The sequence below is a fragment of the Lissotriton vulgaris genome, chromosome 11, assembly GCF_964263255.1.
Source record: "Lissotriton vulgaris chromosome 11, aLisVul1.2, whole genome shotgun sequence".
Classification (NCBI taxonomy): Eukaryota; Metazoa; Chordata; class Amphibia; order Caudata; family Salamandridae; genus Lissotriton; species Lissotriton vulgaris.
In genome coordinates this window covers 870499689-870516681 of record NC_141699.1, presented here as the reverse complement: position 1 = coordinate 870516681, position 16993 = coordinate 870499689, and the positions used below count along the sequence as shown (strand labels likewise).

At 46.2% G+C, this 16993-nt stretch overlaps 1 protein-coding gene across 1 annotated transcript in view; it reads left to right on the top strand.

Annotated features, from left to right (window-relative positions):
• Positions 1 to 16993, top strand: part of KIF1A (kinesin family member 1A) — a 2508766-nt gene that overhangs the window by 1705588 nt on the left and 786185 nt on the right. Inside the window, exon 33 of the mRNA XM_086944020.1 lies at positions 12194 to 12302. Within this exon, the coding sequence (XP_086800146.1) occupies positions 12194 to 12302 (109 nt within the window). The remainder of the gene's footprint in view (positions 1 to 12193; positions 12303 to 16993) is intronic.

The window sequence follows — 16993 nt, the reverse complement described above, 5'->3', positions numbered from 1 at the left end:
ATCTAACTAAGTCAGAACACATTTCAGAACCCAAGGTTAACCCCACGAATCCCTTGTTTGCTTTACTACCACTTGTACTAGGGGGAGCAGGTGCCTTAGGGGCAGTGGTAATAGGAGTTTCCTTAGCCTTTGGACAATCAGCATCCTTTGTCTAATGGGTCTTTACCTTACAACAGTAACACCAAGTTTTCTTTTAGCCTTTCTTGGAATTATGGGTCTCACCTCAAGATGCAGGTTTTTGGGGCCCTTGCAAAGACTATTTTTCTATCTTTAGTTTTATCCCCACCCTTATCCTGGGATTTGGAAGAAGCTTGCTTCTTCTGGTCACCTCTGTTACCATGGTTGTTCTGCTTAACCCTGGTGAGGACCCATTTGTCTGCCTTCTTTCCCAATTCTTGGGAAGAGCCCAGATCAACGTCCACCAGGTACTGAAGCAAATGTTGGTTCTGACAGTTATTAAGGATGTGTTCCCTCATTATCAAATTGTACAATCCTTCTTAGTCCTGTACCTTAGGGCCACGAAGCCAGCCTTCCAGAGCCTTAATAGCACTGTCTACAAAATCTACCCATTCCTGGGTGTGTGCTTTCTAGGTGTCTCTGAACTTAGTCATATACTGGTCAGTGGTTAAGCCAAACCCATCTATGAGAGCAGTCTTCAAAGCTGAGTAATTGTCAGCATCCTCTTCTCTAACAGCCAAGAGCTTCCCTCTACCTTGGTTAGCAAAGGAGAGTCACTGGATAACTGCCCACTGCTCTTGAGGGACCCTCTGACCTATGCAGGCCCTCTCCAAATCAGTGATCTATTCATGGATATCATTCCCCTCCTGGTAAGAAGGGACTATCCTGCTCTGGTTCCTATTGTCAAAAGAAGTTTCTCTGATTCTAGGGTCACTGTTGCTTTCACCATGGGACTCTAGTCCCAATTTCTTCCTCCCCTTCTGGACTTCCAGGGACTCTTTGTCACGGGCCAACTGATCTCTTCCGAGCTTAAGTCTTATTTTCTCAAGTTGGAGTATGTGGTACTCCCTGTACAAAGAGCTATCCATCTTACTAGATATGGATGTCCCTATGGAATGTCCTGAAGCATTGGATTCTCTAGAGGAGGGTCAAATCCTCCTTGGTCTATTCTGGACCCTCCCAGGAGGAACAAAGGGTATGTCTTCTGTGCCATCTGCACTATTCCCTGAGGGGTCAGAGGTTGGCAGGTTGGTATCATTTGAGTCCTCCTGCCCATACTCAGAATTATGATCATCAAGGAGAAGCTCTGGTGTTCCTTCTCCATGAGTATTCACACCCACATTATCCTATTCTTCTGCCCCTAAAGAACTGCTATCATACTGCTGTAGCAGCGCTAAGAGCAGCTTGATGGTGAGACTGCCACCTAGAACTTTAGGCCACTGTACTTAGCAGACTGGGGTACACTGGTATCCACAACTAAAGGCAGGGTTCTAGGTGTAGTGGGGTGTTGCACCTACCCTAGAAGGAACTAAACTATCTGAGGTTGGAAAAAGGGTTGTGATAGACCCTTAACTACCCAACCCTACGTTCAGTAGAACTTACTTATTCTATGCTTTATTATATGTGCCTAGTATTAATGAGGGTTTTTCAATTAATCCACATCATGATTATCTGGTAAAACAATGCAGGCTTGAATCCCACCCACTGCACACCAATGTAGGAAGGTGGCTTGGAATGTGGTGAACACTTATGTAAGTGGGCACCCTGCACCAATCCAGACGACCCTTACGGGGATTTTAGAGGCCTTAGAAAACCTTGGAATGCTATCTAATTGGTAGATGTGGAGAGCAGCCTTCAGGCTTAGTCCAGAAGGAGTGTAAAGCAGCTTGTTTCACCAGAACATAATCTTATTGATATAGATTAAGTGAAAAGGAACCACACAGTGTATTTATAAAATATGTATTTATTATAGAACACTCACTAACACATACAGATATCTCCTAACCGGAGATATACACAATACTTTTCAATAGAAACAGGTAAGTAGCACAGAATACACAGTGGTCACCGGGGGGGGGGGGGGGGGGGGGACAACAATATACTAAAATAGTGGTATGCGAACCACGACTCGAGTCAAGACTATACCCAGAAGACGTAGAAGTGCTGGGGACCCAAGGAACCACCAAAGGTAAGCAACAAGAAACCTCACGGAGGCCATGTGCAGAGTGGGAACACGACCGCGGGCTCAATACAAGTCAATGGGTAAGGTGGGGTTGCAATTTTTTCAATTAATCCACATCAAGATTATCTGGTAAAATAATGCAGGCTTGAATCCCACCCACTGTACACCAATGTGAGAAGCTGGTTTGGTATATGGTACACACTTATGTACGTTGGCACCCTGCACCAATCCAGATGACCCTTACTGGGATGTTAGTGGTCTTAGACAACCTTAGAATGCTCTCTAAGTGATAGCTGTGGAGAGCAGCCTTCAGGCTTAGTCCAGAAGGAGTGTAAAGCAGCTTGTTTCACCAGAGCATAATCATATTGATATAGATTAAGAGAAAAAGAACCACACATTTTATTTATAAAATATGTATTTATTATAGAACACTCACTAACACATACAGATATCTCCTAACTGGAAATATACACAATGTACACAATACTTTTTAATGGAAACAGGTAAGTAGCACGGAATACACAGTTGTCACTGGGAGGAAACAAACTATATACTAAAAAACCACGACTTGAGTCTAGACTATACCCAGAAGATGTAGAAGTGCTGGGGAGCCAAGTAACCACCAAAGGTAAGTAACCAGGAGGCCGTGTGCAGAGTGGGAACACGACAGCGGGCTCAATACAAGTCAATGGGTAAGTCGGGGTTGCATTTTTATAGAAGACAGACCCTTCCCAGTGGACCCTGAAGAAACTCTGTGGAAGACAGAAGGTTGGAGAGCCTCACCATCCGTGGATATCTTAGGACTCAGTATACATGCACAAGGGAAACCAGGTGCATAGGTGTGAAGTGACATTGGAAACCGCAGTCAAACACAATTGAGGACTTCAGGAAGATGCCGCTCCTGGAGAAGATAAGTGTCCAGTGGAACCCAATGATGGATTCAAGATGAGAAGTACCTGCAAGCAGTGGGGACAGAATCTAGGCCACTCACCAGTGACCAGGGGGCACTAAATACGAATTCCCACCGATGTAGGGTGCTGCAGGAGAGCTGACGTTGACCTTGAAACTGCAGCTGTGCGGATCAGGCGATGCTGTGGAAGACCAGGAGCCATGCATGTGCTGTCCCGCGCCGGATGTCGAGAGTTGAGGGGTCGGTGTTCGTAGGAAGCACCAACAAGCCTTGGACCAGCAAGGTCCAGGAGACTCACCACATGCAGATGAGTCAGGGCAGGCCCGCAGCAATCAGGAGAGCCCATGGAAATCAAAAAAGACCCCCAATAAGACCTACAGGCCAGAGGCACTGGAGACGCAAGAGGGCCTCTAACAGCTCACCAGAGATAAGAGCCAAGGTGCAAGTGATGTGATGAGGACAAAGATCTTGGTCGGAGATGCTCGAGGTGGGGGATGCTTGGAGCCCAAAGATCTTGATGGAAGGAAGCCAACAAGCCTTTGCAGCAGCAAGTCGATGCGGTGCACGGGGTTTGATTTCTGCGTGAGAAGACAGGACAGGCCTCGAGTGATGTGAAGAACCACCACCTGTGTTGCTGAACCTTTCGGAGTCTGTGGGAGCCTAGGGTTAGCAGACTGGTCAGCTTAGTTGTGGTGCCTGCAGATGCAGGGAAGTGCCGCCTTCACTTCAAGGGAGATTCCTTCAGGTGTCTTGTATGTACACAGGCCTTGGAAGGTTCTAGTATGGAGCACAGGTGCAGACGTTGCAGCAGACTAGCAGGGTAACGAGATCAGGAGCTGCAGGAGTCTTCCCAGTTGCAGCCTTGATACCCAGAGTGAAGTGCATAGTGCCCAGACGGTTGAAGAAGAACTGGTGTCTTGAAATTAATCTTGTCCCACGACGAATCTAGGGACCCCCCCTCAGGTAAGCCCTTAAGGACCCTAAGGAAAGTGTTGGGACGATTCCAGGTTTCGCCCCAGGGGAGGGGTCAGACAGTGTAGTACCATGTCATTTGTCCAGTTTAGCGCCAGAGCTGAAGCCAATGGCTGATTGAGCAGGTTTGAACTGGTCTATGCAAGGAGGGCACCTGAGCAGGTTTGAACTGGTCTATGCATGGAGGGCACCAAGTGTGCCCTAAAAGCAGACTGAGTGCCGCTTGCAAGCGCTCCCACCTGTCCCCAATAGACTTAACCCTGTCTGGGAGGTGATCAGTCCTCCCTGTGACAAGATACCTATTGTTCTGCCTTCCCCTGCTTGTGCTTGGCTCAGCAGCATGAGTGCAGAATCGTGTCTCTGGTCGGCAGCAGCCATGTTGTGCTGTATGGGTCTAGAAGACTGGTACCGGGAAAACTGAGGGCCTCCCTGAGGAGCTTTACAGTGCAGGAAATCATACCTCCCACACCGTTACTGTGTGGGGGTATGATTCCAACATGTTTGATACCAATCATGTTAGGGTTAGCTACAGCCAGTTTAGAAAAGGTCATCGCATAATGAGGCATGGCCCCTCTTTGTATCATAATGGCTAATGCACTTACCACCCAGGAGAATCGACTCCAACGGTTGTAGGGGTATCCTGCTCATGCAGGGGCACCCTCACACTTAGAACCGAGAACCCTGCTTTCAGGATTGAAGGCCTGCTTTAGGGGTGGCTTATAGGTTTTAATTGCAGTGACCTTAGCTATGGGGAAACCTATATCTGTTGTACGTGGTGCTAGCACCTGTGTGTTGTAAGTGGTGCTAGCACCAGCTTACACAGGCTGCAATGGCAGGTCTGTAGTTACAGTTTGAATGCTCTCCCATGGGTGACATAATAGATGCTTCAGCCCATGGGGGACTTCTGGCCTACCTATGCCCTGGGTACCTCAGTACCATATACTAGGGACTGATAGGAGTATACCAGTGTCCAATTTGGGATGTACCTAAGTACTTACCATACCAATTTAGGGGAGAAAGAACAGAGACTGGGGTCCTGATTAGCAGTATTCTAGTCAGACTCATTAGAAACAGCATAGCACCAGGCAAAACGTGGGGGTAACTATAAAAGCAAATCCTACTTTCCTATCTGGGAGTTTAGTGAGTCTGAAATGTGCCTGTATAGTTCATACCCCCACTTCACTCTGTGGCTAAAAAGTACCGAGCTAAACAATTATCTAACTGAGAAAGCACTTGCTCCGTTCAGAGGGACAATACTCTTCAACTTAACTCCAGTATGAGAAAATCAATAAATTCCTTCCACTTTTTCTCTGCGATTGCACCCGTAGAATACAATTTCAATCCTTCTTCTGTTCGGCTAAAAACACCATCCGATAATGCTGTCTTTGTATTGAACTGAACATTTACATTTGTACATGTCCTGGGACTGTGTTGAAATATTTGCATTGTTGTTGTATTCTCGTTTCTACATAAAGTGTTCAGCTGTACAGGTGGTCTGGTTTTCAACATATAGAATTTCAAATTAAAAAATAATTATAATGAACATCGAGAACGTTTAATGCCTTTAAACATGAATGAGTGTGAGAAATGTAAGATGGAATTAGAGAAAATAGAACGAGCAGCCATCGGCAATAGAGCACATTTTACCATTATTACTATTGAGACATTGGGTTGCTCTCTCTGTGTCATTGGCATCAAGGAAGGGCTGGGTGGGCAGAACTTATTTCGCCTTATCTAAAAGAGGTGTGTTTCCCTCCCATTCCCTACCTGTGTATTTTCTCTTGTCTGGTGTCTCATTATTAGTATCAGCATTTCAATGGTTTATTTGCTTTGTTGCATTTTGTTTTGCCTCGCCTTTATAACTCGTTTCTAATTGTCTCTGTGCTCCTCTCCCCCTCCTCTTTCTGGGCTTGCTTTCCATCTAATGTTTCCACCTCTTCGACTAATGTTATCTCTCCTTGTACCCTTTCCCTCCTTCTCATAACACGCCCACACTGTTTTGATATTAATCAACCTCTTGCTCCTTTTGGCATTTCTCTTCAAACTTCCCCTTTCGGTATTGATCATATGACGTTCTTCCTTTTCTCTTGACCCCTTCACCACTTCCCAATGACCCATTCTCTTAAACCTATTCATACCCTCCTCTCAACACATATGCCCTCCCAATCTCCTGGCCATTTACAATTCACTCCTCTTCCCTTTTGCCCTCTATACCCCTTCATTCTCTATTACCCCTTTACCACTTCTAATCTTTACACCCTGTCTTGTACCTACTTGCGTTCTCTTCTTCAAAATGTTTACTCTTTTGCACTCCTGGCCTTGACCCCTTTCTGCCCGCGTTTAACACTTCTTACACCTCTTGCCCTTTTCCCCCCTTTGCCTGAACTCTAACCACATCCTTTCCCTGCTCTATTGAATCACATTGCTTCCTTCTCTCAACCATTTAATTGCATCTGGCCCTCTCTGCTACTTCTCCCGGCATGCCTTTCCTCTTCCCGCCTACACCTTCTCTTCCTGTCTTCCCATCAATGTGCCCTTGCTCTGGCATCCTCTTTGCCGCTTCCCTTGACTTACCACATCTCATCGCATAATTCTCGCTCCTCCTTTTAACACCTTTATTCCTCTTATCGGCTATGTCACCCATCTTCCCTGACTGATTTCACTCCGACCACTTTGCTCTGATTATTTCCACACCTCTAAACCCTCTTTCTTTTGTGCGCCATCTCTTCTCAAAGACTTTGATACCTCCGTTCAAATTATAAGGTCTTTGGTACCCGACATCTTAAATGGATCCCCGCTGCAAGCTTTATCTGAACACGCCCTGTCTGCTGCCGGGCTGGCTGCTAGGATCCTGGACGAGCAACAAGCTGAGGACGAGTCCAGCCTTGTGCCCCTCTTGCCCTTCATGAACCGCGCCATCCACAAGGCTCAGAAACACGGTTGGTTGCTCGCTTGTGAATGGTGTGAACACTCCTCCTGTCCTTTGGGTAACAAGCACACATCTTTGGGCGTGGGCTTCCATGGGGATGACTTGTAAGACAATGAAGGAATACAAAGGAAAGATGTTTGGTGTTACCCACGAGACTTATTCACAGTGTTAAAACTGTGTTAAACGGATTCTTATTTGATGTGTGTGTAAAAGGCTGATTTCACTTTGCGCTTTTCTTTTTTTTGTGTGTGTGTTGGTTTCCTGTTAATGTTTTTACTGTGTGGGGCTGATTCTTGGTAGTCCTATCGCCGGTTATAGGGACTCCAGTTAGTATTGTTGGGTGTTAAATTACTTCTGAGATTTACTTCCTTTGAGTCTAACCCCAAATATCGTATCCTGTCTTTGAAGCTAATTTCAATTAGTACCAACTTCACGTGGCTGATTCCGAGGCAATGTTTACCTTTTTGGAACTTAATTCCAGATTGTATTTTCTATGCGTTCTTGTTAAGAGACCATGCCTTGTGAATTGTGAGCAAGTTCACAGGCATGTATGACACTGATTTTTTTTTCATTTTTTTTTCAAAACATTTTTATTTAGAAGATTTTCTAATACAGTACAGTAGTAATGCAGGGGGTGTATTTACAGCGGGTAGTTCTTGGCATCTTTCTGGTTACATGGTTGCCCCGAGTATACATAGTTATAGGCTGATTTATGCAGTATTAGTGGTGTGATGTTTTTTCAGTAGCGGAGAGAAGTTTTGTTGCAGTAGATAGTGCCCTACAGTGGTAAAGTTCCCCTGCTTAAAGTAACTGCTGATTAAGAACCCATAGCCACAACTAAAACTCCTTTCGTGCTATGCAAAACTTATATACAAGCATACTTGCAAAGGCAGTGCACACGTACAGGACATGATAGTTGTTTTTGAAACCTATGATAGACGGCAGGGTCGGCTTTTCCACAGGCAGCGTCCAAGGCCAAATTACATTTAGCACCCCTCCTGGTCTTCATTCTCCATTTCCCTCCCCCCTCCCATTGACAATTTTAGCCGATGGCCCTAGTTACTCTCACAAGTCAGGTCGAGACTGATCACGTTAGAGCTATGAGTGGCCTGTGATCAGACATTCACAGCAGCTGGAGGTCAGTTCTGTGTGCGCCCTTTTCAGGTTTCTCCTAGACAACGCATGCTCTGTCTCTTCGAGACATGTTGTATAATGTTAGTGGGCTTGGAGGCCGCCCATTACTTGTCATTTTGTGACTTTAAAGCCACTGTCAATTGCTTGCTTCCTGATGGTCAGCTCTGCGATCAGCACTTCCCTCTTCTTGCATGTGACCCTCCCATATAGCATGGCCCAAATACTGCTCACGATTTTCAGAGCTATTTGGTTAATTTTGTGTAACTACTCTACAGAAAGCATGTTTTGTAGCTGGCTCTGCTCTATGCTTCCTTCCACCATGTGTGTTTGATGGGAAACAACCATTATAACGCAGCTGTTGCCCCACATGTTATTACATCACATGCGTTACAACACATGCGATGTAACAATGCGTAGCCATTACTACGTATGACATTACATCGCATGCGCTTTTACAAACCATGCAATGTAATGGCGATCCACATCGCTGTGAGGAAACTGAGGCTGTTCCGTCTCCTCACAACGACGTGCACCGTGCAGACGAGTTGAAACCGGAACCAGGAGAGAGGAACCACTTGGATGGAGAGGTAAGGCGGATTGGGCTAGGGGTGGGGGTTACTTTTTTAGGGTGTAGTGTTGTGATGCTTGTGTAGTGTAGGGTTGTGTTTTAGGGTTTAGGGTAGTGTCTGGGGGTAGTGCAGAGTAGTGTTTGAGTGTAGGGACTGGACTGGGGTGAGGGTCGTGCTGTGGGTAGTGTTTAAGGGTTTAGGGTGGTGTTGTGGTGTTTGTGTAGTGTAGGGTAGTGTTTTAGGATTTAGGGTAGTGTTGAGGGTCGTGCGTGGTAGTGTTTGAGTGTCCGGACCGGACTGCGGGAAGGGGGAGGGTCGTGCTGGGGGTAGTGCTTTAGGGTTAGGGTAGTGGTGTGGTGTTTGTGTAGTGTAGGGTAGTGTTTTAGGATTTAGGGTAGTGGTGGGTGGTCGTGCAGGGTAGTGTTTGAGTGTAGGGACCGGACGGGGGGGAAGAGGGAGGGTCGTGCTGGGGGTAGTGTAATAGGTTTTAGGGTAGTATTGTGGTGTTTGTGTAGTGTAGGGGAGTGTTTCAGGGTGTAGGGTAGTGTTGGGGGTTCGTGCAGGGTAGTGTTAGGACTGGGGGTCGGGGGAGTGTAATGCAGGGATACTAAATTAGGGTTTAGGGTAGGACCGGGTAGTGTCACTTACCTTTCATGCTTTTACCATGAGTATACCTTTACCACGCATGCCTGTGCATTGTATTGGCATGCGTAGAAAAGGAATATGTGTGGTAAAAGTATGCAATTTAATGGCATGTCATTTTAATGACAACACGTAGAAATACCAGTGTTGTAATGGCACGCGTTTAATTACTATGCGTTGTAATGAGTCATATTCGTGTTTGATTCTTCATTCTGTGTTGCCCCTACCTCCCATTGCCATATTGGGCTCCCACCCAGCACAATAAGTAATCCGAGAGGCAGACACCTTTGTCTGGTCTTGCTTCAGGAAAGACTCTGACTTGTGTTTTCGTTTCCATTTTTATATAGCACAACCCGAAGGTATTAGAGCACTTTACACAAGGACACATTTATTTTGTGTAGGCATGGGAAGAGTTTTTTTTTTAAATAAAAACTTTTATTGGGTTTTAACAGCTACCAGGTGGCTTACAAGAGTAGGCACAAGCTAAGTATACAGCATTTCACATACAAATTACAACCAAAGAGTCAGATCATGTACAGAAATGGATCACTGGACTTTGAACCTCTCCGGTGGCAAGGTGCGAAGATAACAAGTCAAAGGTGTAACCACTTCCCCCACACACGGTCATATTTATGGGGACAGCCCCTTGCCTCAAACACCACTGTCTACTGTTGGGGGCACCAGTCAACTCCACGGCGCCACTTTGCAACAGTAGGGGAAGTGGGACTCAACCATCACGCTGTGATATCGCGTTTGGCGGTGAGGAAGGCCGTACCCAGGAATGCCCTCTGAGCCCTGGTGCCCCCGACCTCCACTATACCCAGGAGGATCAGGTTGGGGGACAGGGGCATTATCCACCCCAGTACCTCTGACAAGTCGCTTACTATTGCAGCCTAGTACGTTTGTATTTTAGCACAGGACAAAACCATGTAGAAAAAATCTGCAGGTGCAGCTGCGAATCTTGTACAGGAGGCATCGGGTCAAAAACCGGCTCTGTGTAGCATGCGAGGGTAAGATATGCTATGTGGATATAATAGGATATAATCATTTGGCCCACCCAGATATATCCTCCCTTATTACCCCAATTCCATTTGTGGGCTTTCTGCTTGTATGCCACTCGTTACTTTTGTGCCAGGTGCTTGACAGTTTCCTTCTGTGATGTGTGACTTTGAGCCATCTGTGTCCTTGCAGTGTGTGGTTGTTTGGCACCCTGTCTCTATGCATTGTGCCCGTTTGCTACTTTTTTCTCTCGTCCTTTGGGGATTACTGCTAGACCACTCCTGTGCATCACTCAGCACCAACTAAGCACCAGCATCTCTTCAGCATCACTCAACTCCATCACATCATTACTCGGCACCACCTGAGAACTCTCACAGCATTTCCGAAGCACCACTAAAGCATCCCTCAGCACCACATCAGCATCACTGAATAACACCACAGTATCACTCAGCATCACCGGAGCACCACCTCTGCACAAGCACACCACCACCTTAGCACTATGCAAGATTAACTCAGCATTACCTGAGCACCAGCGCAACACCACCTTAGCACCAGCGCAACACCACCTCAGTACAGCACCTGTGCAGCACCAACCCACTACCAGTGCACTACCACCTCAGTATCAGCATAGCACCACCACAGCATCACTCAGCACCACCTTAGCACCATCTCAGAATCTCCTCAGCATCACTCAACACCACCACAGCACCACCTCGGTATCAGCACAGTGCCACCTCCGCATCAGTGCACCACCAGCAAAGCACCGACTCAGCACTGCTGCAGCCCCATCACAGCATCGTTGCAGCACCACCTCAGCACCAGTTCAGCACCACTTGAGCATTTGTGCAGCACCACCTCTGCAACACTGAGCACCACCTCTGCACTAGCACACCACCACCTCAGCACCATGTCAGTATAACTCAGCATCACTGGAGCATCAGCACAGCATCACCTCAGCACCAGGACAGACAAACTAGAAGACTTTGTATATGTTAATTTTTTTTTAATAGGGTTGTTCATTTGTACATAATGTTTACTTGATTATATATAAGGTAACAAAAATGGTTTTAACACTACTATAACTTTTCAACATACTGCACAGCATTCACACTGCTCTATAACATAGCGTTAACCCATTGGCAAAGCCAATAGCTCTGTCAAAACACTTATAAGGTCCCAAAGGCGAGACCTATTGGCTATGCCAGTGCTTGTAGATTTTTCTGTCCTGTATTCCGTATCCTCCTGGCCGGATATTGGCCCTGCTGCGGTAATGGGTCTCAGTGGGACGGGTGTGTACCCTGCATACTGTATTGGGCGTCATAATGAAGAACTACGCCTGAAATGATGTATCTGAGTTCTTCCTCCGCTTGTTATTATTTGACAGATTTGGTTTGCCCAACCATGTCAAAAGGGATATATGCAATCAAGATATTTATTCACACACAAAAAAAGATTTTCATGTGAAATGTATCCTTTGTACTACACGTTATACTGTTTTTTTGTCGTTTTCTTACAGCAACTGTGAAGATTATGGAAAATTCCTGTCATGAAAAATATGATAGTTCCATGTTTGTGTGGTAGTTTCTGAAACTTGTCTTGCGAAAAAGAGGTTCCAAAGAGTTTCCCACAATTTATGAACCAGTGACAGCTGGGCCAAATGTGAGGGAAGCTCGAGGCACATAGGGTTTTCAGGGTATTTAATATCAGGTTCCCATAGCTAAAATAGTGTTATGGTTGGAAGACGTCAAACAACGTAAGCAGCCTAAATACAGGACACAATTTAAACAGTTTTTTCTTTCTGTATGCCGTTTTATCTCTTCCTTTCCCTTCACCCTTTGACACGTAATGTATTTCTCTTCACTTATTGCACCTCTCATTTTATCTGCTTATTATTTCAGTACCAGCAACGAAACTGAGCTCTCAGATTCGCTCCAGTGCTGGTCATTGTCACTGCCAATTTGACCTGATGGTTTTCTTTGAGATCTGCGAGCTGGAAGCCAATGGAGAGTAAGTACCCACCATAAATATCCATATCCCCTTATCTGTGTGTGAAATTATTAGAGCAACATTCCGACACCTGATAAACTCTACCATGAGTGTCATTCACGTGGATGCCAGTGTCCACAGCACCATTCAATTCTAACCCCTTCTGATATATTTCACCCAACCAAGCCAATCTCCAGTAGCTACATTCAACGACACTCCAAATACTTTCTCAATAATTCTATGACCTGTGCTTTCATCCCATGAAATGTTTTGCAATCTCCCAATCTCAGTTGTTCCCACATAACCCACCATCAACCCATACCCTCCAGTCTGAAGGTAAATAAACCCAGCTTATCAGCCAAAGCAATCTATAAGCAAAGCCACACATTTGTCACACTGTCTACTTGTGACCTCCTCAGGCCAGCAGAGGTAACGCTGTATCAGAATACAGTAAAGAATTTGATGACCACCCCTGGGACTCTAGAACTTTCCAACCTGTAGTATGCACTGTCAGCTTATACAAAGGTTCAAACCTACTACCTGAGAGCTCTGACCCTATGTACTTGCGTGTGCATGTCACAATCTTTGTAATTCCGAAAGACTTTCAGTTACCTTATTTTTTACATGTTTCTTAACTTCAGTCGTTAGACATGGGTAGGTTTGTCTAGTGTATCTGAATCCAGTGCTCAACTTCCTTTATCCTGATGTCCTTATCAAACTCAGACTCTTGACATTTGATTTGATGATGTGTCTGTATAGTGTCATAATAATGCCATATGTATTCCAATATGTATTGCTGATGGATGCTTCCAATCGCAAACCTTTCAATACTCCCCAGGAACCAGATTGTATTGAGAACGTCTGCGTGTGGCTAGGTGGCACTGCGTGGGTATGTTTTGTCTCCGTACAGCCCCAGAAGTGACAGCCTGGTGCCAGATTTAAAGGACACCACTACGCTTTGACATCAGTCTCTTTCTTTCTGCACACTCTGACATGAATCCTGACCTGCACTCCCAATTGCGTCAGCCTTTCAAGGAACTTCAAACTGAAGAACCGGATTAACCCACTTACTGGGTCTCGTCGGTGGGGGAACCGCCCAAGCCTTCCATACCCTTCATACGTAGTAAAAGGAGACACAGGAGCCTTCGTCTGCAGGAGGAACCCAGATTTATTCAAATAGCCCGGGCTATGGAACAGAGTCCCAAGCACGTCAGAAACAAGACAGAGGAGGCTGCTGCTTTACTCTGCATCTTACAAGCCTTTTATACTTTTTCATCTCAGTCTTTTGGCTGTTAGTTCATTGTTCAATCAGGGCAGTGTTTGCAGTTGATAACCAGATCCTGACGACGTTTGTAGTTGGTGACCTGGTCAAGGCTTGGTACACAAATCATTGTTCACTCGGCTTGATCAAGGCTCAGTCTTTCAGGTCATTGTTTAATCACCCTGATCAAAGCCCGGTCTTTCAGGTCATTGTTTAATCACCCTGATCAAGGCCCAGCAGTCAGACCATTGTCCAGATAACCTGATCACTGTGTCAAGGATGTTTACCAGGCTGGGAGCAGGAGATGGAAAACAAATCATTTTCACAGGGTGTGAGTGTCTCATGGCTTTCTGTTGAACTGCAAGAACAGGGGGGTTGGATGTGCGACAGTTCCTGGGCATAAATGCAGGCTGCAAGATGGATGTTGTTGTGTTAGTTAGATTTTCCTCAGGCATCAGCAGAAACTACCAGGTGGGTCGTGTGGAAGTGTTTGACTCGAGATGGCAATGAAAAAGCAATGGAGTCTCAGTACAAATGATGCCCATCAGAAGAACACTTTTCCTCAGAACCTCCTTTTGCCATTGAGTGGCAAATACTTTAAGAAATGTCAATGTTCATAAGGCCATCGGTTTCTTGTTGGAGCATCATCATCATATTGGTGTTGTGAATGTTAGAGTGTGGAGGCTTGACGGTCTGGACACACATTGTACAGAGCACTGGCAGACACTGAAAGCACAAACAGAAGGAGACCAGGACAGTTACTCCCAAGGCAAGGAAGAAGAGGATCTTTCACCCCCACTGGGAAAGGAGGCCCTAGATCCAGCCTGTGAGGGACCAGTTGCCTTCATCCAGAAGAATTTCGGAAGAAAGGCGATGCAGACGTTGGATGGCATTGTACACTGTAGGTGCGTTGTCTGGGATGTACACGCAGCAGCTGGAGCCGATACATTTACACACACCACCACGATCAGCAAGGATGACATCTAGGACCATTCTGTTCTGGAGCGTTATGAGGCGGTCCGCCTGCAGCTCTGCAGTGATGTTGGAGAGGGCACCAGCTGTTACTGTGATGGTGGCTTCAAGGACCCTGGTCAGTTCTCGTACAGCCCGACTGTTGGGCATGGGGCCCCAGAAAGGAAGGAAACCTTTAAAGAAGTCCCCGTTTCCTGGCCTGCTGTATCCTCGGCTGATATGACGCCCCTACGTGAGCTGCGCAGAGCGCCCTTCATTGACAGGTGATAACCTCCATGGGTAAAATACGTTGGTGGAAGGAGGAAGGCCAGATAGCAGTTACCAGACCAGTTATGGGGGAGCCAAGTGTAGGCGGCAGTGCCACAGATGAAATAGGTGTTGGGGGATACCACAAGCTTTGGAGGTAATGTGGAGTTTAAAGCTTTTATGATATCACACGTACTGGTACCCAATTTCTTAGTCCCTAGGCCATGAATGCAGACACTGCCTTGCACATTTATGACATTCACAGTGTCTCGTTCATCAGGCAATATCTTTCTTGTGCGGAATCTGGAAAATGTTCGTCGATTAGTTGAGTTGAATACTACCATCCACGAGTTCATCTGGTGATAGTAGCGTTGTGGATGAGCTGGTCGGGCAAAAAGGAGCATTGACTTGGCCAGACCTGTCCAGCCAGAAGTCATCCCGAAATGTTACAAGGGCAGAATTGGCAGTACCATTGACAGTGTAGGCCTCATGTATCAACATCTACCATTTAAGACAAGACCCAGAGATGGAAAAGGGGTAGGGAAAGAGTGGGACAGGGTGTATCATGGAATGCGGCATCAGTCCATAAACCCAGCAGTTGGAAGTGTTCACGATCAGCTAGTGATGATGCAACATTTGGATGAAGGTGTTGTTGAAGAATTCTGCACGGCAGGGTTATTTGTGGACTGGTAGCGTGAAATACTGATGTTCTGCAGGAGTCGGGGTAGGAGTTGGTGAGGTAACAGAATGGTAGATTAGCAACAGCCAACCAAGGATAGACAGGATGAGGGGGCAAACAGTGTCACCACGGTGGTCATGAAGCATTTGCTATGTCGGAGACTGACATCTTGTTTCTGGATTTGGATGTTTTGGACGGCTGCCATTGTGCTAAGCCAGGGACCTCTAGTGGCTGACTGTGATTGGTGGTTGCTTCACTGGGCGCAAGTGCCAAGGGCCCTATGGCGTACCTTAGTCTGACACACCAGCACTACTCTCAGCCGGAGAAGATCACAGCCCTACAGCCTATAGGCACTTGGTGAAGTCAAGGTCAAGCCTTCCCTCGGGGTCGCAAGTTGTATCAGTCTGATGTAGGGGCATTATGGTCAGGAAACAATTGTTCTTGGTGTTTAGCAGACTTAAGGGAGGGTTCCACCCTTCCTTTCAGTATGCTGTCACTCTCTGCTTCCGTGGATGTAGAATGCAGTCTGGCATCGCTGAATGGGACAAACGTCGGGACTGTTTCTGTTTCTGAGTCTCCTTGTCCTTCCCTCACCCACTGATCATAGGGGAGGGGCAGAGGCACACGCCTGCAGTGCGACGAATGCACCCAGTTCCTCCGACCTTCTACTTTCACTGCGGTGTGGGTGGCCAGTAACACCTGACGGGGCTGTGTCCAGCGGGGCTCGAGGCTCTTAGTCCGTTGAAAATTTTTCACTAAGACCCAATCCCCAGGTTGGATGACGTGTCCTGGGCCCTCGCTTTTGTCAGGTATGGCCTCATGCACCTGGTGATAAAGAGTATGAAAGGTATTAGTCAGACTGTACAGATAATCAGTTAATACAGGTTCTCCAGTATTAGGGTGTCTTTCATAGATTCACATGCTTGAATAATTCCCTGTCGTCGAAGTGGGAATCCCACGGTACATAAAATAGTAGTATTATACATATATATATATATATATATATATATATATATATATATATATATATATATATATATATATATATATTACCTACTGGCGGTCGCCAGTAGGTAGTTATAGTTAGGATTTTTTTCAATGTTAAATCTCAAAATTCTATTTGGAATAACTTTGGCGCCGGTTGACGAATCTGCCTGAAAATTTCCTGAAAATGGCCTCGCGGGGTTCCGGTCCTTCCCTGAAAGTTTGGGGGGGATACGTTAAGCGGGGGCCGAGATAAAAGGGGGGTCCCAAAACGCGTTTTCCCCATGTTAATTTCCATAGGGCGGTCGATTTCACTTTTAGCCCGAACGGCTGAATGGATTTCCACGAAACTTGGCAAAATTGTAGGGACTGGTAGCCCGATGTGCCTTTGCTATGTCTCAAGATATGTGCTCCAGTGGATTTTGAGTAATTTAGGTTCAAAAAAATATATATATCTATAGGCGCTCTCCCGTGCGCGCACCGGAGTGCGCTCCAGGCGCGACACGCGACTTGCGCGCAGGAAGCTGATTGGCTCTCAGTTGTCTGTAAACATTCTAAACAGTCCGGAGC